Consider the following 23,744-nt stretch of genomic DNA (forward strand, 5'->3'; position numbering starts at 1 on the left):
GATTGTTGTGGTGTTTACTGTTGCCATGACCATGATGTTTGGCTAACTTTAAGGAAGTAGTAACTTTAACCCATACCACATTTCAAATAATCATTTTAACCTAAAACATGATCCTTGTCTAACCCGAACCAAGCAGTTTTCTGTTATTTTTTAAATGTGATTTGACAAAATGTTCTGCCCATTTCTGCTGCTATAGGTGCCTGATTAGGAAAACATTCTTATGAGTTGTTCTGGAGTCAAACAATGTCTGGGGTTGTCTAGTTTGAAAGACTTGTTGATTTTACTCCAGTGTTGTGTTTGTTTCTCAGTTTACACACATAGGCCTTGTACATTAGTTCTCACAGCGTCTGTTTGCATCATTACTTATTAATCAAAAATCCATTAAAGGAGAAACATACAATGACAACTTAGCAACAGCAGTAAAGCCAGGTAGAGGTTTGGTTTAGTTTTTTTAGTTATCATCATGTGTATTTCACCACAAGAGGCTTTCTGTCTGGTTCCTTAAACAGTTTTGGTCCAAATCTGAACTGAATACAAATACATTTTTGACTTTTTGACCATTGACTAATACATTAACATACCAAATCCAACCCATTATTTAAATATGTAATTGCTGGGACTGCTTTCGTATTTAGACCAAAGGTAGAAATGGATAAAACAACATTACCACCCAGGTCTGTGGTTTGTTTTCTTTTAAAGGTGATTGTTCAAACTGTACAAAACTATACAGTCAATTTTCCACAGCATTAGTAAGTGTTTGTTTTCCAGAGATAATTATTCGGAGCTGACAAGTGTTAATTAGAGTTGTTTTTCCACTTATAGAACTGATTTTTTTTGCTCTGAAGTGGGTGCTCAAATGTGTCAGAAGTGTGAATGAACTCAGTGATGCTGGCTTATATAAACTGTGATTGATGGCTGCAACCAGCAGTTAGTGTGAGGCTTTACTCAGCACGGGCCATTTCAGGTCACACCTGCACAGAGTCTGGCTGCTGCATCACTTTGACTCTAGCTCTGTTGGTAAAACAGAGGGTTCATCTGAATCTTAAATAGATGTTTGAGAGACATGGTTGCAGTTTATCACACATTATATGGTAATTTCCCTAAAAGTAATACTTATACTTTGTATGTCCATAGTCCATAACACAAGCCTATCATACTCTGCTGCAGAGATGCTGCAGAGATGTGTAGACACTGCATTGTATCTTCATGTCAGTTGGTAGTTGTGTTTTGTTTTTTTCTTCTCTCCAGCCAGAATGTTTTTTTGCAAGTTTTCAAGTCAGTGCAGTGAAGCAAAAAAGTGAATTCACTGCAGGGCTGTAGGGCAAAGATAAATCGGTGACCTTTCACCAAATGGCTTATATGCAATAGTATAACTGCGAGAAAGTTTGCCATCTCTTCAATCTGAAGAGCAGCACGGAAAAGCATCCACGAATGCATCTTGAAAACGTTTAGAGGTACTTAAAGCATTCAAGTACAAGGATAAATTTGTATTTGATTCCAGCTCGTAAAACTCATGACATCTGGCACACATCACGCTGTGTGGCTCAGAATTCATTAGATAGACATTTAGAAAAGATGTGATTGTATTAAAGATGGCAAGATTTGTTTGGGTTTAATGAGTGCAGAAAACAAACTCATTTGCAAATACTGATAACCTACATTAGATTAGAAGGATAAGCCTTGCTGTATTTTTGTTTTTGTCAACAAATGCCATGAGAACATTTCACCAATTTGCTTTCCTGCTTTTTTGACCCTATTTGTGGTACATCGTATACCAAAGATGATAGAGAAAAACTGGTAGGTGCTGTCAGACTATGTCGCAAATCAAAAGTGTTTATAGTTGTTCCAAACAGCCACACTGAATGCGGAGAGAAAAATCATCTGTCACAGAGAGGAGAGAGACGTAATTTCGTTTAAATTTGGGGATAACGCTGCATATTTTTAGACTGTCTCTTCTCAAAAGCATTCATAATGTGGCATTTGGTTGTTCACACGTAACATTAACAGAAAAAGTTGTGCAGCCAAAGCTAAAGAGAGAAGTTCAAACTACAGCTGCTTTTTTTTTTTCACCTCGGCAGAGATGGCCAAACACGGCGTGAAGAGGGCGCGAATGTCTGATTGTCTGTTCTGACATTTTGACTTGTCATAGCAGGAAAGGCACAGGTGTAACTAATGGTATTAACAATGCTGTGTTCTGTTTAGCTGTCGCAGTGAGCAAAGCCAGCATGCACAATAAAAGGGCATTGAAACCAAAAGCTGCTATGATTCATGTTTTTTAATTGCACCTGTGCTTTTCCTGGTATCATGTTAAAATATCTGCCTTTTTATTTTGACGTTGGGAAGGAGTGGGAGGATGAGGGGGAGGAGGAGGAGGGGAGGGGGGGTTCCAAAGCTATTTGATTTATATCTGCAGTAGGATCAAATAAGCTTGGTGCTGTGTGCCACAGTCGAGGTAGGGAAGTCGGAAAATTATTGAAACGTGGACTAACAGATTGTTGCTTTTGGTCTTTTCATGGGATTTGTTGACCACACTGAAGATATAGTGCCAGCATTAGCATTTAAAATGAATCCCAAGTTCATTTTTCTATATTATTTTCTGCAATATCTAGGAGCTGTAGTTTTTTTGCAAACTCAAGCAGTAGAAACTATTCATTAGGGACTATTTACAGATGTGGATTAATAAACATTTGGTGAGTAATGACAGCAGCAGGATGGTATTTGTGGGTTTGACTCAAAATAAACCAATCGTGGAATTGAACAGTTCAGCCAGAGCAACAGTTGGGCTCATGCTTTAATAGTTTTGGGGCAATAGTGGAGCTCAGTGGCATAGAGAGAGATAGGAGATAATACTTGTTAGCGGGATCGATCTTTTATTGGCTTTGGTCTTTTCTTGGGATTTGATGACAATAAGAAAAGTACAGATCTATCACCAGCTTTATCCTTTAGGAGAGTGGTGTGTGCCGTGTTTAGTTTTTGCTCAATTGACAACCAACCTGAGGGCCACCCAATCAGTTCTCAAACCTGCAAGAGAGCCGCAGTAGTATAGTGTGACAGTTAGTAACAGCTGTTAAGGTGGAGAGGTGAGACTGAGAAAAGCCAAATGAGGTCCTTTTACTAATGAGGCTAGGGCTCATCTCTCCCTCTTTCTCCCTCCATCACCCCTTTCTCTCACTTTCTCTCTCTCTCTCTCTTTCACTCTCAGCTGCAGCGTTATCGGTATGCACCTCGTTCTGCTTCCTCTCAGTTCCACAGCAGCTCCAAGGATTCTGCCTCAAACATAGCAATTCAGCTAAAACACCGCTCAAATACCAGTGGCGTGCCAACAGTCAATTTAAACTCCTTTTCCCTCAGAATGGATCAGAATTCATGAATATCAAAATGCATGACTGAAAACATATAGTAGAGAGACTTCAGCTTCGTAGTTGGAGTCAGATAGAATGAATGTAGCTGCTTGTCCCAGCATTATTTCTTCTCTCTCTGTGTATCACCACATGCTTAAACATGCTTGACTTGACTTGACTTTACTTAATGCCCACTCGCTCACTTTTCCTCCTGTTTAGGGACCCCTAATCGCTCAGTCGGAAATTAGCTGTGTTCATTGAGGTTGACAAATGAATCAATACAGTGAACTATTCCTAAACAAGCACTGGACAGAAGTAAACAGTTAATTGTGCGGCCAGTCAATACGGAGAAATCTCACCTTTTTTTCTCCAACTAAGCTATGAATGTCAACACAGCCGCAGCCTGTTAAACGGGGCTCAGTGACGACACCGAACATTTGGTGTGAAGGAAATGAATGGAAGTAGGCCACCGAACGCAGCACAGCATCATAGCAGGCATTTGAATTTCAAGACGCCGCAGTAAATCAAGTTAAGCAAGAGACAAGAACAAAAACATTGACTGGAGCTTTTCAAAAAATGTGCAGTCTCTGCAATGTCTACAGTTGATCCAGGATTTTACTTGATGTGAGCTGCTGTATATTGACTCCACACAGTTCAGAAAACTAGAAAATAAAGTGATGTGTTTGTGATTAGAACAGAACTATTAAAGTATAGATATAATAGTAATAGTATAATATAGATATTTAGTGTGCTTCTTTAACAGGAAAGTTTCTGAGCTCTTTGCAAAAGCTGCGGCATCTTTAAATTGATACGGCTTGTCGGGTACAATAAATTCATCTTTCTAAGATTTCTAAGGCTGGAATTATGTTCTATTTTCAAATCAATTTCTCCGTTTGTATAGTTGACTGTGATTAATTTTAAAAAGCATATATTGATCTTGATTCTTTGTTCCGGAAAAGGAGCAGGAGCTTAAAAGTGTTAGAATCAGGTCCTTTTTTTGGTCATTTTCCCCTTACTCTGTCACTGCTCGGACCGATTGATGCAGGGAAGTGTTACTGTACGAAGTGGTATCGATTACCCAGCACAGCCCATATGAATACTCCCTATCCCAATGATCCAATTCACTGATCTTACAGACTTGTATCGCACTCTGTGGGATGTTTGCTTGACGTGATGGAGCAGTGCTCTGAAGTCGCCTGGATTTCTTGCACTGTTCTGAAGGCTTAATGAGACAAAGCCCACACCTGGGATAAAAGTGACAAAATACTGAGCACATAACCCCAGTCTAATTTTCTCTTTCCAGATGGACTGGCTCACACCTGAGATGTGAAGTGTGTTATGTGAGCCAAGGTGTTTTCCCACCTCGCTGGTGGTGGGGAGAGATGCTGCACTCCGTTGCCATGACAGCAGAAGTTCTCTTTGTTCTCGGCTTCCTGATGAGCGGCTCTCAGTGCAGTCCTATAGCGACCTTACCCGCGAGCCGAGAACGTCTGGAAAAGGTGTTAACCCAAGCCAGGGAGGACAAACATCAGGACAAACCAGCCTCAGAGGAGCCGCTGGGATACGGTGCTCAGCAGCGTCTGGAGGAAATCAATGCTTTGGGCCCCAACAGGACTGCCTTGAGCCGTGCCAGGCCGAGCCCCAGCTCCCAAACACGAGGATCTAAAGGCGGGAAGTCCCAGGAGCTGTGGAGCGAGCAAAACAGCCTCAACCAAATAGACGAGGGGCCCACCAGTGACGTCACCCTCTCTCTGGACGCCATTGACGAGTACGCCTATCCAGACTACAGAGGTAAAGGCTGCATGGATGAGAGCGGCTTTGTGTTCGCCATCGGGGAGCAGTTCACCCCGGGCCCTTCAACGTGCCCTTGCCTCTGTACAGACGAGGGCCCTCTGTGCTCTAAGCCAGAATGTCCCAAGGTTCACCCTCGCTGCATTAAAGTGGACACTAGCCAATGCTGCCCGCAGTGCAAGGAGAAAAAAAACTACTGCGAGTTCCGGGGAAAGATCTACGCCTCGCTAGAAGAGTTTAAGGTGAGCCCATTAACTGCGTTCACTCATTTCTGACATGCCCAAACTTGAAAGAAGTGCTGACAGAACACTCCTTGACTTTCAATGGAGTTTATCACAGGCACTACACGGAAACTAGTTACCTTGCCTTGCAGCATGCAAGCAAGCAGACAGGCAGATTTATAATGGCAAAGGTCAGCACTTGTCTTTTTCTCACACAACGCTAGAATATTACCAGAGGGCAGAATTTAGCAGTGCAGCTTCAGCAGAGTGTTTCCATAGTCAGTTTGTTGATACACATGATAGAGTTACAGTTATTACAGTTGTAGTAATGTTTACCACTCTGCAGAGCGCTCTGCAGCATGTGGGTGTTTGTGAAGAGAGACAGAGCTACACCAGTGAAATCTTTAATGTTTTCAAAAGAAGTGCCTCTGACACTTCTTTTAAAGGCTAGACTCAGGATTGCACCACAATCTTGATGTTACGTCCCTTATGAGACTCTGCCTTCACCAGCACCTAATGCCGTTCTTTATGTCGAGCGAGTGTATCAGCGGGAGGTTGAGGGTAGTATGGGATTTTCTTTCTCTAACTCATTGAGTTACCAACGGCTCTATGGCAGGTCTCTGCTGACAGAAAGCTAGAGAAAGCTCTACTTTCACAAGCCTCATACGCCAGCCTTTGTGCAGTGTGGTGGGGTGTGGAGGAGGGGGTGCTTTGAAACTAAGCAACAGGCAGGTTTTTATGCTTGATTGCTAAGTTCTGGGGCATTGTACTAAGTGCTGCCTCACTCCATTTGTCACGGTGGAGTGCTATGCGGAGGTGCAAGCCTCTGCAATCTACAACAACGCTGGTAGAATTAACCTTTGCTCTCTGGTTAAGACTATAGGTGTGCGGCTTTATACAAGCGGCTAAATGAAGCTTTTAACAGGGAATGTAGGAGACGGATGTAACTCAAATTGTATACTATCAGCCTAAGTCTTTGTCCGACATTCGTCCTATTTCAAGGCATGCAGGGATAACTGAGCCATTTTAAACTGCGGAAGCGTGTTTCTTTTGTTTCCCATTTCTATTGATTTCTCCATATCCCGTGATTGGATAGTGAAGTTCAATTCTCGACTCGGCTCTCTCTAAAATGAGGTACTTATTGGCAATGAAGTCAAGGAGGTTGGGACTCCCCTGTAGATGTAGCGTTGTGACAGGAAATGCACACTGTTTCAAACAAGCCAGACAGGCAGGGGTATATTTTGTGTGTGTGTGTGTGTTTATGAGACAGAGATAACTGCAGAGAGACAGAACATTGGAAAAAAGAGACACTGAGACAAACAAAGAGCCAGACACAAAGATAGCAGGAAATTAATTAAGAGGAAAAGGCTCTCCGTTTGTGTGTTTGTGTGTGAACTGTTTATAAGGGTGTTAATTGCTAATTTTTTCTCTGCTATCCAGGTGTCTCCATGTGAGAAGTGTCGATGTGAACCAAGTGGGGAGGTGTTGTGCTCTGTGGCAGCCTGCCCTCAGACAGAGTGTGTGGACCCGGAGTATGAGCCGGATCAGTGTTGTCCCATCTGCAAGGGCGGTGAGTGGAGACAATTTCCTTCAGCAGCAATACACTGCGGCAAACACTGTATCCTTGTGCAAACAGTCTGCATGTGGTCACTGCTGGGAAGCGAGGGCCACTACATCAGATTAGTGTAAATGTTTCTGCTCAAGGGCACCTCAACAGTCATGAGGCCAAGGTAGCACGACACTCATTTCGCTGACACAAAGCGGGCAGCATGCTGCACTGCAGTGTTTGCAGTCTCTTGCCACTTCAGATTGCATATGTGAGGTAATGAGATCCATTTCAGCGAAGTCACACCCATAAACGCGCTTAATCAGTCATGAGTCATGTTCTGTATTTTGGGTAAAATATTTGCTCATGTGTAATTTTTCAGGTTTAATTTCATTAAATTACAGAGTTTCTCTGTTGGAGGCTGTAGCATATGTTCTGCTCCCTTGCTACTGCCTGGTGTGCTGCCATGAGTGGAGGTATGCCTGTGCTCATTTTGTGCTGCAAGGGCTTGTGAGTTAAGGATCCTGTTGGTTTGAGAGCTCTGGCCCGTCTGAGAAAGGAATTCTTCGGCTCAGAGTCGATTATCTGAAGTTGTTTCCGATGATTCCAGACAGCATGTCCTAGATTATGTCCCCTTGTTTTCTTGGTGTGACTCTAATGCAACATGGCAATGTCAGCAACATTGCTTCCTTCAGCAAAAAGAATGATGACTTGCGATATGTATCTCTGACTTGGAATCTTAAAGTGGCGCAGGCTGTCTCTGCTATAAACAAGAGCAAGCAATCTGCATGAATAAAGAAAGCTTGATGAGAGAGACAATATACAAGGCAAACAAAAATTCCTCCTCTGTATGTATTTCCAGTAAAAAATCCAAGAAAGACATTGTTGCAAGATTTTGTTGCTGTTTGTTTGACAGTGAGCTTTTCTGTATTTAAACATTAAATGGGGAACACAGGAGATTTAGAAGGGACAGAGTGTGCAAGCAAAAATTACAAAACCAATCTTTATTCTCTAAAGTTGCATGCAAAAATAAAGAGATCCAGATCATATTTTACCTGGGTGAAACAAATGAGGTGCCCAAAACACTTCTGTACAATCATAGTTCATAAGAATTGCACTCAGGATATCACATAATTATAGTTCACATATCACTGTAGACTCATAAAATTATGAGCATTTTATTATTAGCATTTGCATGTAATGAATGTTCATGACTAGTTATCAATCAGAGGTTGTCCCGATGAAATTAAAAGCATGTATCACAACCTCCTGAGATAACAAGTCAGAAACATTGGTAGTCATGGAGCGTTACTCACTCTATTAATATTTGCCTGCTGTAATCTTGGGGAATGCATGAGGGTCCTTTGTTCCCATTTTCTTTTTTGCTGTTAACCCACTTTTTATATATGCATATTGATCCTGCTGAGGGAGCTTTGTGTAGTGTTTGGGCAGTGCTCCATATTTTCCCTTGTGAGATGTCCAGTGGATTTGCTGGGTTGCATCCTCAGGCACATCAGTCGAGGAGACACTAGTGGATACAGTGTGTGCAGAGATGTGGCAGACTGAGGAGGGCGTGCATCTATATTCAAAAGTGCCACCAAATCCACGGGCTCATTCAGCCGATAAGGATTTTTCAGTTTTAAGAAGGCATCAGTCCTTATTACCATAAGATTACCACATATTACCATTTAATAAACAGAGCTCGATATATCTAAGACGGCAAGTTACAACTAATACCGTCAAAGCCTGAGCTACATGCTTTTAGTCATTTGGGATTCTGCGGTTAAACGGACACTCTGTCTGTGTAAACTGTTGTATAATGTCCTCTGTGGCCCAAGAGAAGCTTTCTAAAGTCTGTAGAGAAGCTGAGACAACCCTGATGATTGAGCTTGGGTCAAGGCAGGGGCATAAGGGGTGTATAGGGGTGGGGGATTGAAATATGTGGGCTTTTACTAGGCTCTCTGCTTTTCCTCAGTTCAAATTTTAATGATATCATCAATATCCCTCAAAATAGAAATACTTGAGCCTACTGGATAATGTAACGATACTAAATTTTTAGTTTTATCCATCAGTTTGAATTGTTTCATCTTTATGTATGAGAGACCATGTTTCTTCTGTCAGTTTAGGATGTCCGAATGGCTCTAAAATCTACAATATCAATGAGCCTCGGCCGCCATTGTTAAGGAGAAGACTTTTAAGGTGTAAATCAGAGCGGAAGCAAATTCAAAAGAGGTCTTTGTTGCAGTCAAATTGACCCTGAAGCTTAATGTAAATGGCTTTCATCTCTAGATTTAATCATTTTCCTTGACACCTTAATCTTTTGCCTTTGCCTACTGTTAGTAGCAGATGTAGCAGAATTTTAAGCTGTCACTGGATGTTTTTACACAGATGCATCTTAGGAGCCATGTTTCACCTTTAGTTCACAGATTTGTACCTTATACTTTTTAATCAAAGAACTATATCCTTCTATCACAGTTGTACATTTTATATACTGATGATCCATCCAGGAGAATGGTGAAAGTATCCCAACTGTCAGTCACCTTACATCCAGCCTATTCAACTGGCAGGCCAACTCTGAAATAAAATTAAAAACCTGTAGAAAAAAATAAATCACACAAATAACGGACATTTTTGCCACAGTAAGTCCTTCAAACCATTAGAGTGTTCCTGTGCAACGTAAACTACATCCTGTTCTACATACTCTGGTACAGCAGAGGGCGGTATGCAAATGAAAAGAAAAGGATAAGCGCTCCTAGCTAGCTCATACTAACTTTACACTAAAAAAAATGAAAAGTTGATGCTTAAAATCGTCAATTCTAAAGTGACTGGACTTAGAAATATGTGTACATTGAAACTGCTGAAGGCAAGTTAATATATTTGCCTTGCAATGAGTGCAGCTCCGTTGCAAACTAATATAACCTGCGGAGGCACTTCAAAACAAAACATCCCAGCTTTGATGCAGCTTATCTGTCGGGTTTGAATGTTCACCAGCAAAAAAAAAAAAAAATCCAAACTCTCAGTGCAAATGCATTTTGTCAAGTGTACATACATAATAAGAATAATAGCTCAGGGAAATGTCCGGCCCGCGGGCTCTTAGCTTTCTGACTGTGTGTCCCCTTGAACAATATACTTGAATAGCCCTGCCTTACATTGTCCATGAGAAAAGAAACTTCTTCTTATTGAAACTTTACTTGCTCCATTCACTTCTCAACTCAATGAAAAATTGAGATGCACTCTGGGAATTGAAGCATGCCGTTTTTTTGGAACTTGACCAACAGGGACTATGAAACAGGAGCTCTTTTCTCTGCTGTTGTGATTTTGACTTCCCTGTCTCTTGTGAGTATCCCAAATTTATGGATGTGAAATGCTAAACCTTTTGACCAATTTTATATCATTTCCTTTCACACATACACCTCTTTGTCACTTTGGAATCTGTTGCTACATTGTCATGCAACCTCTGCCAACCTCTTTTTCATAGTAATCTGCAGGAACACAGTGGTATTTACGAAAATGCAGAAAAAGCCTGTGGCAGCTTTTATGCCTCATTTGTGCAGCATTCAGGTGACAGGGTCTTTAAATCTGCACCAGGTGAGATTTTTATGTTAAAATAAATTGATTTTTTAGGACTATGGCAAAAATGCAAGCATTAGCTCTCATGTCTATGATCCCTGCTGGCACCTGCACACATTGAGGGTAGCTGTGAATATGAGGGCTCGAACTGTTAATTAAGCAGAGTGGAGTATCTTTGTATCAGAATGTGATTAACAACCACTCACTGAATGGGGAATTTTTCTGGCTCTGATTTGATGAATATGGCCAACAGGGTTGTCACCGTGTGAATACAAGGTGTAAACAAGCTCTCTTCCAATCACCAAACATCTTAGAGTGTCAGGCTCTGCCAGTCACCTTCCACCTGCTGGAGAAAATGGAGGTCTCTGCCAGGGAATCATCGGTCAGAAACATGCCGCTTTGAAGTCTTGTCACATACAAGCTTTTTGTATTTTCAGTTCATTTCATGCTAGTCTTGACACTACAAAGTGAACAACAGGTTTTTAAAATGATCTCCATAGGGGATTCTTGATTAAATAGTAAGAAGATACATTTACCAGATGTAAACAGATGTGTGTGATTCATCACCTTAAATGACACCACTGGTCTTCCTTCAGCTTGTATCAATATCAAAACGATTATACATCAGATTTGACATTGACTTTTATTCATGATGCTTCTTCGTCAGGTATTAACAGGAGCCGTGATTTAAATGATGAGGATCATTGATTGTCAACTCCCATCTTGCTGCCGTTAATCATGCAGCACTTGATACGAGACAGTGCCACAGTGGTAGCTCCGGGATGAAAAAAAACCCACACAAAAAACCCACTGATGATGTAAAATAAGGTTATTGGAATTCGTTGGAGAGTTCTCGATCCAGTGCTGTTGTTTGTCTTGTCTACAGATGTTGTTTGAAGTGCAGACAGATGTTAAGACCTCCCTGGAACTCCGATTCATCTCAAGTGTCACATCAAAGCTCGGCTCGTTAACGGGGAAAGAATTAAATACTCCTCCAGATGTGTAATGCCAGCATGAGGAAAGAAAACTGTCACAGAGTTTAGGAGCATTCATATAAAAGGTGCAGGAAAGGTGAGAAAATGGAACAAATGAGGTGAAAGATTGAAACCTCAGATCTCTAAAGAGAAAAAAGGGGGATTCAGGCTCTCATTCAACAAGTCAGCCCTGCTGTTAGTGGGTTTTACCCTAATTTCCCAGCTAACAGCTCTTTTCTTCACCATTTTCCTCACTATTGATATAAATCACAATAAAGTATTTCAGTGTTTGATAAGTTCATCAATTATGCACAGGCATTATCTTGGCCTTTTCAGGCATGCAAAATCAATGCTTATGGCAGAGCACCCTGTCTCAGATGTGTTATTCAGCCTGTATGCAAGGAGACACTTGGGGAAGAGCCAGGGGAGGAAGATGAAAGTGAGAGGTATCGCTAACATCCACCCCAGACAGTTGTTCATGAATATCAAAGAACAGCTGTGAATGGAGGCAGGTTCTCATCATTTTTTACTCATTATGTTAAAGCACTGGAACACATTGCAATTAAATGGTTTCATACCCTCTAAAGTTTTTGACTATCATTCGCTTGCCGCCATAAACTTTAATTAAACAATATTGATTCATGCAAAGAACACCCAGTCGATACAAGTCAAAGAGGGAAAACATGTTCTCTACTACTACTCAGTATTTTTCTCCCCTATGCCGATATTCTTGAAGTGTTATTTTCTTGTTTTTTTATGTATAGGCATTAAAGACACAGAGGTGTTTGTTGTAAATCTGAAACCAGATTTTGTTTTGCAGCATCTGCTTTTGAAGAATGTTTAGGAGGGGGAAAAAATCAATGCAGGAGAAGCTTCTCTCCTCAGCACCTCCGCCGTGGCTCCCTCCCTCTTGTCCTTTGCTCTTGCAGGGTATCGCCTTGGCAACGCATGAGGAAACAAGTGGTGCTCTTCAAGACTCAGACATTAGGGTCAACACTAATCTGGGGGGATGTGATAAACAGTCTGAACTGGAGCCAAAATCACTTCAAATAGAGCAACACGAGACATGGTAGCCTGGTTGCCAATAGGGATAGAGACCCATTTCAATTAAGAGAGACATGATTCAACGAGGGTCTTTTAAGATGGAGCAGGGTTTTTTGTTTCCCTAAGAACACTTCAAAACATGTGCGAAAGGGATGTTTTTCGTATGTGAAATGGCGTGATTTTATTTATTTATTTATTTATTCATTTTTCATTTGAAGCAGCCTCCATCTCATCCTGATGATACAGATAAGGACTGGTGTAGCAACCAGAGGTGGTCTCACTCAATAAATGAAAAGGTAAATGCTTCTGCACCTCTCCATGATAATACAGCCAACAACAACAGCAAGAATACTGACTGAGCACCAGAATTCATAGTAATAATAAAAAAAAGGTTCTTCAATATCAATATCAATATCACACATAAGCAGGCTTTTAATTTCTAATTGACCACTGTGAATTTTGTCAGCTGAAATAATGACTGTCTTTAACACTAATACTTGTGATTTAGTCTTTACAGTCTACAGACAAACATGCACATGATGAGCACATACTGGATATCATGCTAAACAACTGATGTTAAAGCTAGCCTTTGTCCCTGGTAAGAAATGATGAACCACTCCACACAGCCATGTCATTAACCACCTGCTCTGATTGCACTTTCTAACTGCTGCACTTTGTTCCGGAATGCTGCTACTGTTCTATTGCTGCTATCTTATTATATTGAAGTTTTCTATTCTTAGCTTCTTAGAGTCCTGCATTTTGTTTTTTTCATGTCTCATGGGCAGAATGACAATAAAGTATTCTTGATACTTGATTCTTGAAATAAGAGATTGAATAAAGATACAGTGTTGTTGCTGCACTGGAAAATAGAGCTAGTTATTATAATGGGGTATTATAAATAAAATGTAATAAAAATGGTATTTGTGCTAAGATACAGTGTTTGTAGCCTATTTTTAAACTGTAACCTGTATGCTCTATTTTTATGGTACTTGTAAGCATAAATGTGTGCAGGTTACACTTATGTCCTTGTGTTTCAACTTTCACAAAGGTGAAAAAAAGACTTGAAAAAACTTCAGATACTGAGTATTGCTCTTCTTAGAGCATGTGGATGATGGATGTGCATCAACATGCATCATTTTGGTGTGGAAATCCAGGGCTCGACAGATCTGCTGTGCCTAGTTACAGTTATCTATAATTTTGGAAAATTGCTGTTTGGGCGCCTGTTCAGACCATAAGAATTGGTTGTCTGGCACATACGTCAAAAAGGTTTCTAGCTTCCAGGTTCATTTGTGGGGGGATAACGCCAATAGATGTTACATTGCATAGATTGTTACATTTTTCTCACAGATATTTAAATTTAATATAAATATAAAATCTCCATGGATCTAAAAAAAGAGTCACAATTGAATTTGTTTGCAGTTAAAAATAATCTGTCAACTATTTTATAGACATCTCTTACATTTTTTGGTGGTCTATGGAGAACATTTTTGGGCCACATGGGGATTTTTCACTGCAATACCATGAGTGGCCACTGGGAAGAATTAGCTGCATGCTGAGCAGTGGCACAGCATCCACCTCCATCCATGAATTCAGCAAACGGTCAATTGACAGAACGATTATTGCTTCTTTTTCCAAAATACTGTATGCAATACTGTACGCTGATTTCATTTTTTACATAAATTGGACAGGAGAAGGAGGACATTGTATATCGTCTGATATATTCACAAAAGGTTACTTTTTTTCATTTTTCACCCTTTGGTTCAGTTCTTTCATTAAAGCTCAGTATTTTATTATCTAAAGGCCATTTTCCATTACTGGACGTTAGAGTTATGATTACAATAGAGAAAGGTCACTTTAATGAAAGGTAATGGTTATTCACATTATTAGAGTACTGCTGGGTGACTGAGTGGCTTTCTACATTGTTCTGGTTGTTGGGTGCTCTTTTGTAAAATTTTCCTTGTGAATAAAAGTCAAAGTTAATGTGACTTCCAAATGTGTATTTCACAGTACAGCAAGGAGCAGAACACTGCTGTTTTATATCAGAGCATTTAATGCATTTATGCAGTTTATGAGGCTTAAGTAAATGGACGTCTCCCAGTAAAGTCTGTCACCTGGACACAGCTGCGATGACTGCCAAGGGTCTGTGGCAGCGTCTCTGTGAAGGACATCATTTATGACAGTCGAGCTACTTGTGTGCAGCTGGGTTGTTCAGCCACAAAGATTATCAGTGGGCAGTGTGGCTGCAGACAACATATGCAAACAAACATTCACACAAGCTACTTCTATAAAATCTTATCTGCAGCTTTGATGCAATTTAAAAATCCAACCCCATTTCACGCTGCATCTCTGAAAGAAATTATTTATATTGTTGTTAAATCATAGTCTCTCCCCTCAAATGTCCCCCTCTTTACAAAGCAACATCATTTTTATTGTCGAGATGAAGATCAAGATTAACTTTATTGTCATTCAGACTGTGCGCAGGAAGTGCACAGAATGAAATTACACTGTATCTGGCTCATGAATGTAAGAAAAAATGATAGAAACTAAAATAAGTCAGTTTTATAAACACACTGTAAACAACCATGAGTATATTGCACACAATGAATCAAATTGCACATATGAATAAAACTGCAGCTCACAGGATAAAAGCAGTTACTAGACCAGCACAGTCCGAGTGTGTGTGCATGTGTGTGAGTGTACACAATGTGAATGAGTCAGTGGATATTCTGCATTTATAATGCAAATGTACTCAGAAAACGCATTAAGATGAGTGATTTCTGCTATTCTTCTCTTTCCATTACCTTATAATGGACCTCTGCGAATTTTTAACATTTCGGAATTAAGGGGTGAGATGATCAGGATGTGTCCTCGTTTCTCTCTCCATTATCTGGCGCAGCTACAGAGCCAAAAGCCACAGGTGCTAATGGCTATCTTTTTCACACGCCATCCATGCCAACTTCTAACACGCCGTAGTGACAGTTTGGGTCCAACTGTTCATGCACATGCACAGTCCATTTGTCTCTGCCTCTTCGAGTGTCACTGAAAAGCTCTTGTGAAGCCTGATGTGCCTAAAAAAATCTTTTCTGCAACAGAGAGTGAGGGGCAAAGAGAGACAGAGAGTGATGGAGAGACGAGAATATATATAATATTAATGAAACAATGACAAAAAGGTGGGTGTGATACGAATGGCAGAATAGTAGGGTGACAGCTATGAGTAAGCACAGTGGCGCTGACTCCATGCATTAATTAACACAAATGAGTGTCATGCAACTGTGAATGACTGTCTGACAGGCTGTAGTTCAATCCCAGCTCCAGGAAATAGTAATTTTGATTCATTTTGTAAAGTGCATGATTTTTTTTTTCGCAACATTTTTTTCTCTCTCCTAACATATCCTTGACGGGTGCGTCTTTTATTCGAGACGCTGTGTCCTAAATGCTGCTAATGATGATGAATCAGTAGCGACAGCAGCCTGGGCCACAGGATGAGTTGTTATTCAGATACGGTGTGTGCGTGTTCATCTGAAGACTTATAAATGTGTTAGGGTTGACATTTTGACAGGCCTCGGCAAACTGTTCACATTGATTGATGTGCCAGCACGCTCCTTCTGGGTGCTGCCGTCCAATGAAACGCGGTGAGTGCAGCTGAAAGACTCCCCATTTATCAGCATCTTAATTATACAACACAGTGGCTCAAGACCTTGTTAGTCTAAGGGAAATATCCATTGTTATGCTATACCTGATGCTGTGGAAGCAATTCCCGCAATGTTTATATTTTGCCATGCAGCTTAGGAGATAATGGATGATTTATGAGCACAGAGGTACTTTCAACATAGACAATAGCCTTCATCTAGTACCAAAGAAGGTAATGTGGTTGGAGTACATTTATGTCTGTGATTGTGGGCTTGGCAAGTGGGTTTGTGTACACACAATGCTGGCACAATGACACCAAAATAAGCCTCCAGTGAAAGTCCTTTTTCTGCATGTGTCTGGGCCACTTAGAGGGCTCAGTTCTTAACAATTATTACCTTCAACATCAAAATTTCATTAGCAAGAGCCAATTTTCTCCAAAATAATGAAAGAAAAAGCAGTTCCTTGGGGCTGCACTTCAGAACTTTATTAAAGCACTGCGTAACAGTGCTTAATTTGGTTTTTATGTACTATTCCTGCTCTGTGCAGTCTAACCTTGAAGTTACATATGGAGAGAAGCCGCCTTTAGCAAGATGTGTGCTAGTGGTGTAGCTAATCTGAGGAGTGTGGAGCAAAATATTGTTGAATAAAATCATCCATGCGCATGCGTCAAGTTCAATCAAATACACCAAAATGAAAAAAAGCCCAGGTTAAATGCAGACTAAGGCAGTGCAGGAGATAATCATGTGATTTGGGTCCTTAAGGATTCAATGTAATCACTGTAATTCCATGATGCATTTCTTTCCTGATTTGAGCTCGCGCTTTCAGGTTTAAAATACACCTCTACATTAATCACGAGTGGTAACTCAGTGGCCTGAAGAGCGTAATGGCTAATGGAAGAGCTATTTTGATTAGCAGATACACAGGCAATTGATGATTCACAGTATTTTGGGGAGGAAATGCCAGAATGTGTAAAATCCTCAGTGAAAACTCCAAAATTACATTTAATGTGTTATCCATTAGGTTCAGTCTGAATTAAATTATCTCAGCAAATGTCCACTGACACAAATACAAGCTTGTCCAAAAATCTTGAATATTATTTTTTATGCCTCTTAAAATCCCATAACCAGAACACTATTTTCGAAATCAAATCAATGAGAGCCCAGATGTGGGAGCCCATTTTCTAGTGAGACATATAACATGAAGGGCAGCGCACTGGGTTTCTTGTGTTCATTCTCTTGTTTGACTAACTGCATTCAAGTTCACCAAGATGTCATAAAACTATCCTTAAAAAAAGGACAAGATAAAAGTGCACTGAACTCTATATGGAAATGTGGTCATTGCAACAGATAAGGCATGTCAAGCAATAACTGAAGGTCTGTCCTACTTTTAAACTAAGCTTGTGTCCCACTGGCCTTCGTTCCACAATGTGTGTTTGCATGAAAGATGACTTTCATCAGTGTAGTGAAAAGCTGACATGTATTGCTGGCGTAATTCTGCTCATATTCTCTTACATCTTATATCTGCTCAAATATCTCAATGAATATCTGTACTGGATATTAAATAGGCAGGCAAGACATTTTCACTTGAGTTATGAATAGGCTGACACGATAGCACCTGGGCTTTTGCTATGACTTCTCTAAATGTCTGTTGTAAAAAAGGCCTATTATTAACATTTCTATATTTCTTCATGTAGCAGTTACAACATAACAGTATAAAATCAAATCTGATGAGGTATGGTTTTGACTTGTGTTGTTTGACCAAAAAGTGCCACAGCAATTAGGCACATCTCATGGCCTTCAGTTAACATGAAGGTGGATCACTTGTGGCAAGGGTTAGTTTTTTTTCTTTTGTCAAACTACCTTTTTTTAACATCAATAATGAACTGTCTAGGTTCAGTATACAGTACCAGTTAAAAGTTTGGACACATCTTTTGAATTAATTTGAGTGTGCCCAAAGTTTTGACTGGTAGCCTACTGTAAATACAATTGATCTTGGAATATATCAACATTTGTAAACACCAATGGAAGCAAAAAATCAATGTTTTTTCTCACTTGGGAATTGCATGTGTGGCAGATTTAAATTGCAAACAAGGAAGTCTGGTCAAACCAAAACCAAGGCTGTCATGCTGGTGGATGCAGCTAACTAGTTACCTAGTCTATATGCTAATTAGTCAGTAAGCTAATAAGCTAACTAATATGTAATCATTTTAGATTACATTATTCAGTAGCAAATGCATTCATCTTCATAACATTAGCTGTTTCCTCAGTTAGCACCGAACTGCCTTTAGCTATAGCCAGAAACATGGACTGTTATAGTAAAGATAAACGCAAAAACAAACAAACAAACGATGAATTGGCTCAGTCAGTAATGTCAGTAAAATGGCAATAACAAATGCTAACATTAGCTAATATTAGCCACCATAAGGTAGCCTACTCATCTTACAGACAAAGTGATGCGGCAAACCCCTGAGTGTAATGAAGTGGGTGATAGGGTGTATCTTATTGTTTATGAACTAAGCTTTTCCATTTGCCTGAGGAATTTCATAATTATTTAATCTTTCAAAGGTTACACAGAGTCTTACTTAAACTCGGCTAGCTAGCTGGCAACATACATAATGGAGAAAGTGTTCCCTAGCACTTTGTGAGTGTGAAATAAATCTGTTTCTGTATTCTGGGTCAGTGCATTGATTCACCTGCTGCTTATCCTCATATTTAGTCACTTAAGCAGGGTGCGATTTGCCAGGGGGGATGCTGGGAATCCCCCCACCCCATCCTCCTGGTCTTTATACCCTACCTCTGCTGAATTATTTTTATCCCCAGCGGGGACAAAATTGTATCTCCCTTATAATTAATTTATGCTGCTTCACCCATATAAAATATCTAAAATAAAAATAGGCTCATTTAAAAAAAATCTAGGTAAAGGGCTGTAATGTGAGAACAGCACTAGCACCATCAGAAATTGACTTTCACTGTCAGCACACTGTGTAAGAATAGAGATGACACTGCATCCAGGCTACATGATGATGCTTTTAAGAATGTCACCAAGCACACACCGCATATTTCAGCAATGATTTTAGGGCTGAAACTACAGGTAGCCAAATAAAGGAAAAAATTTAAGGATTAAGAGTACCATATCATCGTATTTTACAGGACTCTCACAAAAATAGTTGAAATATTACAGCTGAGAATGAGACTACAGAAGCTACTGTTATTAAGATGGAGGGGAACTCCCAGGCTGACTCAAACAATTTGATGAACAACCCAGGCTTATAATCTAGTGCTGCGCCTTCTGAGGCTACGATTGAGGCTGCATTGAGCCGAGATGCTTTGCTGAATGGGGAATGGTTTTCTGTCACCACAGACGGGTCAGTTCAGTGTACAGCTTGTCTGTGTACAGACTGCTTTTTTTAGTCTGAAGTGGTCATGTACTGTAGCCTATTTATATTGTGATATTTCATGTTGTGATTATTTTCTATTCAGTATTGAGGTTTGCTGTACGCTGTGTATAGAGCTGAATTAACTAGTGAATTTCAGGAATGACATTTAGTGTATTGGCACTTGGTGACTGAAAGGAGCGCTGGAGGATTTTAATGCTGGCATGCTAAATTACCATTTAACCTTTTGTTCTGTTGTATATGATCACATCTCCTATGTGTCTTCATGAGGAAAGGACAAGGCATGAACTTGACATCACATCACTGAGAGTGAAAATATTGCACGACTTGATGAATTGAATAAAAATGAATAAATAGGTTAAATTATTCCTGCAAATGCCATGGTCAAGTTCAAGTTTTATTGTTGTCTGAAACAGCTGCAAGAAATAGCCACTCACTGTGGTTCGTCATTTATTTTCATGAGTAAGAACATTTCAAGAACACCCCCCCACCCTTGATTTTTTCACAAATAGCAACTTGCTTACAAGGTTTATTGACTGAAAAGAACAAGATTTTTTTCTCAAAAGAAATCACAGGTTGTTGTATTCATTATTCGACTGCCTCCAGACTATTGACTGCATGCTCCAGACGGACAGGGTGTCTGTGAATTCGTGGACTTTAAAACTCACTGGAATCCTTGATGTTTCACAAAAAACTGTGACTTTGAATTGTATGTTCAGCCCTTCACCTGAATTATACACATTGAAAGACTGATCTTAGTGGGTCTAGTAGCAGAAAAATAACACAGACAAACCTTAGTGACACACGTCTTCTTCAAGATTACTCTATTACCAGCGTGATGTATTTATCTGGCAGTAGACAACTCACCATGTCTTATGAAAGGCTCATCTTGGGAGGAATATGGTCTCAATCAAAAAAGGTAAAATGCAAATCTCCCTTAAAAAGCTTTTAGAGGCACAGTCCAAAAGGTCTCGTGTTGGAGTACAACAACTTCTAACACCATGACTTTCAGTATATTAGGGTTACCATTTCCACCATTTCTCGCATATAGTGCAGTGCCATAGCATAATCAACAATCTTTGTGTGGATGGCATTTTTATGTACTGCAAATCAGTCATCTTTGTTCGTCCTACATAGAAACAACCACAGGGGCACACCAGTCTATCAACACCATGTGTGGTGTTACAATTGGCAAAGCGTCTCTTTGATATGTGTCAGATGTGCTCCCGTCTTGAAAATGATTGGTTTTCACAACATTATCACAATGAATATAAAAGTTCCACAGAGCTTTTGAGGCCAGGTTGTCGGTTTCTAAAGGGGAGGATAGCTTTGTACCACCTTGTCTCTCAGGGTAAGTGTACATGTGAATGAGATCGCAGGTGGTTTCAGGAACATTGTTGGAGAGATATGTTGCTATGAAAAAAACTCTAATTACATTTAATGATTTTTCATATTTGAGATGCTTGTTTTACAAAACTGGTGTGGTTTCTTTGGAGAAACTGTTTTATTATTCAAGGATTTTGGGTTTTTTGTATTCTTGTTCAGTGAAGCGGTTCGCCATGTCTGAAGCCATTCTTCCACTGTGTCACATACTCGTCTTAGTCGTCTTAGAATGTTGTCTATAAGAGTCTTTGAGTGGAGACTATCGGCAGTAAGATTGTGTTTTGATCAGTGTCTTTTTGATGGATGGCAGTATGTAAATCCAAATAATCTATTTTAGTGATTTTCATATCTAGGAAACTGATTTCCTTTCTGCTGTATTCCAACGATAGTTTTAGGCTCTTATTGGTCTTATTAAAATATTTATGAAGTTCAAGTACAATATGTTCTTTACAGTGCATAAAGAATGTTAGTCTATGTAGCATCCAAGTCACCTTATTTTGGGGTTGGATGAGCTCCAAATGAATTTCTCCTCTCACACTGATAGAAACAGGTTGGCATAGGAGGGTGCATAGGTCATGCCCATTTCTGTGCCCTGTGTCTGTCTGTGCAGCTGTTCCTGGAAGAGAAATACATTATTCTCACATGTCTATCTAGCTGGGCTCTCTCATTTGTAGGAAATGTTGCGTAGCCTGTAAATATTCCTTATGATCATTGTGAAGAACCATTCCACATCCATTGTAATCATGCATGCATTTCCCATGTTTTTCATTTCATCAATTTTGTTGAAAACGTATGTATTATCCTGGATGTGAGATTATAGGTTTGGAAGAATAGGCTTGATCTGGTGCTCAATGAATTTTGAAATTGGATCAGGAGCCATTTCCACTCATGATCTGCCAGGCGGATTTGACTGATTTTTATGAGTCTTTGTCATCATGTAGAAACAAGGCAGTCTAGGATTTTTTTTTTCTAGTTGGAAGGCATACTCTTTCTCTATGATCCATTTCTCTATGTGACACAGTGGAAGAGTTTGATGACAAGGCTTCAGACATGGCGAACTGCTTCACTGAACGAGAATACAAAAAGAAATACAGTGGATAAATCACTTGAAAGAGCAAAAGCCTTGAATAGAAAATAGTTACTCTTCACCCAAAAGAAACCACACCAGTTTTCTAAAACATATTTTGTGATGCAATACAGTACAGTAGACAAACATCTCAAATAAGAAAAATCAGTAAGCGCAATTGGAGAGAGACAACCACTGTTCATGACACCACTTCTGTTCTCATTGAGACACGCACCGACCCTCAGAGACAAGGTGGTACGAAGCTATCCTCCCCTTACAAAACCAACAACCTGGTTACAAAAGCCCTGTAGAACTTTTAAACTCATTGTGATAATGTTGTGAAAACCAATCGTTTTCAAGATGGGAGCACATCTCGCACATATCAAATGAGACACTTTGCCAATTGCAACACCACACATGGTGTTGATAGACTGTAGAGCCCCTGTGGTTGTTTCTATGTAGGATGAACCAAGAGAAGACTAAAAAACTAAACTGCAGTACATAAAAATGTCATCTGCACGAACAATGCTGATTATGCTATGGCATCGCATTATGTGCAAATGGGACATGGCAGCCGTTATACATTGAATGTCATGGTGTTACAAGTTGTTGAAAAGGACATCTGAGGAGGTGACTGCCTAAAAAAAGACGACTCAAATCAACAAAATACCCCAATCTCAATGATGACATACTGTAGGCTTTTCTCCTTTTCTGTGGAATATTATTCCAGTCAATATGTGCTTATAGTCTTATCCCTTCCTTCCCTCTCTCTTCTATTGATCTATCACTTTCTTGTTTTTGACCAACATACTTGCACATTGGTAGAGAACCAACCTCCCATTCAACTCATTAGTGTAACACAGTATAGGTGTGTATGAAGACCTATGAATCACCATGTGTTGGTCATTTTAAACACAAAATTCCATGTAAAATAAGGGCATTTTCATTTTGCACAAACCCTTCAGTGTTCTTGGACTGAGATTTGCATTTTACTTTTTAAAAAATTCAAAACAAAGAGCCTTTCATAAGATGGAATAAAAAGTACATTTAAATTACCCAAGAGCTCCTATATGTTAGCACCACAAAGACCCAGCAGTGCTTCTCTTCCATTGTCTTCACATGTGCTATCAAGCCTCCTTTAGTTTGACCACAGCAGACTTTCCACAGTGGCAAAGAAAATAATGATTTTTTTTTCAGTGTTCTGAGCCTGACCTCAATTACATGACAAGGTGCCGACAACACAAAAGAAACACATTAAAAATATATAAGGTCCATTTTGAAACACATAAAGCCTATTTTCTTGTTAGCTCTACTTTTCCCTTTTCTTTCCCTCCTACAGGGCCAAATTGCTATGCGGACACAGCAGTGATACCGGCCGGCCGAGAGGTGAAGATTGATGAGTGTACAATCTGCTACTGCACATACGAGGAGGGCACATGGCAGATTGAACGTCAGGCCACCTGCAGTAAGAACGAGTGCCAGCGCAGCTAGAGACTGGCACGGTGAGAGGGACATTGGCATGCAACAGCAGCGCCAATCCGCATGTAAACTCTCTGCCTTTCACCCAGTCTACCGGACATCAGGGTCGGACAGCAGCCCTTGAGCATTTCAGCATTTGTAGTCACTCCTGTATTGAAAAAAAAAGGCTTTTATGACGATTTATAATCCACACACAGAATATCTATTTATCTATGTATTAAATTATTTATGAATATATACAAATATAGGAGTCATAATGCTGAACTAGTTGAACATATTTTTTATAGGCTCTGTATTTTAATAAG

At 39.9% G+C, this 23,744-nt stretch overlaps 1 protein-coding gene across 1 annotated transcript; it reads left to right on the forward strand.

The window, feature by feature from the left end:
• The first annotated feature begins 4,723 nt into the window (after nucleotides 1–4,723).
• On the forward strand, nucleotides 4,724–23,451 carry vwc2 (von Willebrand factor C domain containing 2). The gene is made up of 3 exons (XM_053333165.1): nucleotides 4,724–5,374; nucleotides 6,794–6,923; nucleotides 23,300–23,451. Exons 1-3 carry the CDS (start codon nucleotides 4,724–4,726, stop codon nucleotides 23,449–23,451), a joined length of 933 nt encoding a protein of 310 aa, XP_053189140.1.
• Nucleotides 23,452–23,744: the final 293 nt, after the last annotated feature.

This window comes from Scomber japonicus, chromosome 14 (assembly GCF_027409825.1).
Source record: "Scomber japonicus isolate fScoJap1 chromosome 14, fScoJap1.pri, whole genome shotgun sequence".
NCBI lineage: Eukaryota > Metazoa > Chordata > Actinopteri > Scombriformes > Scombridae > Scomber > Scomber japonicus.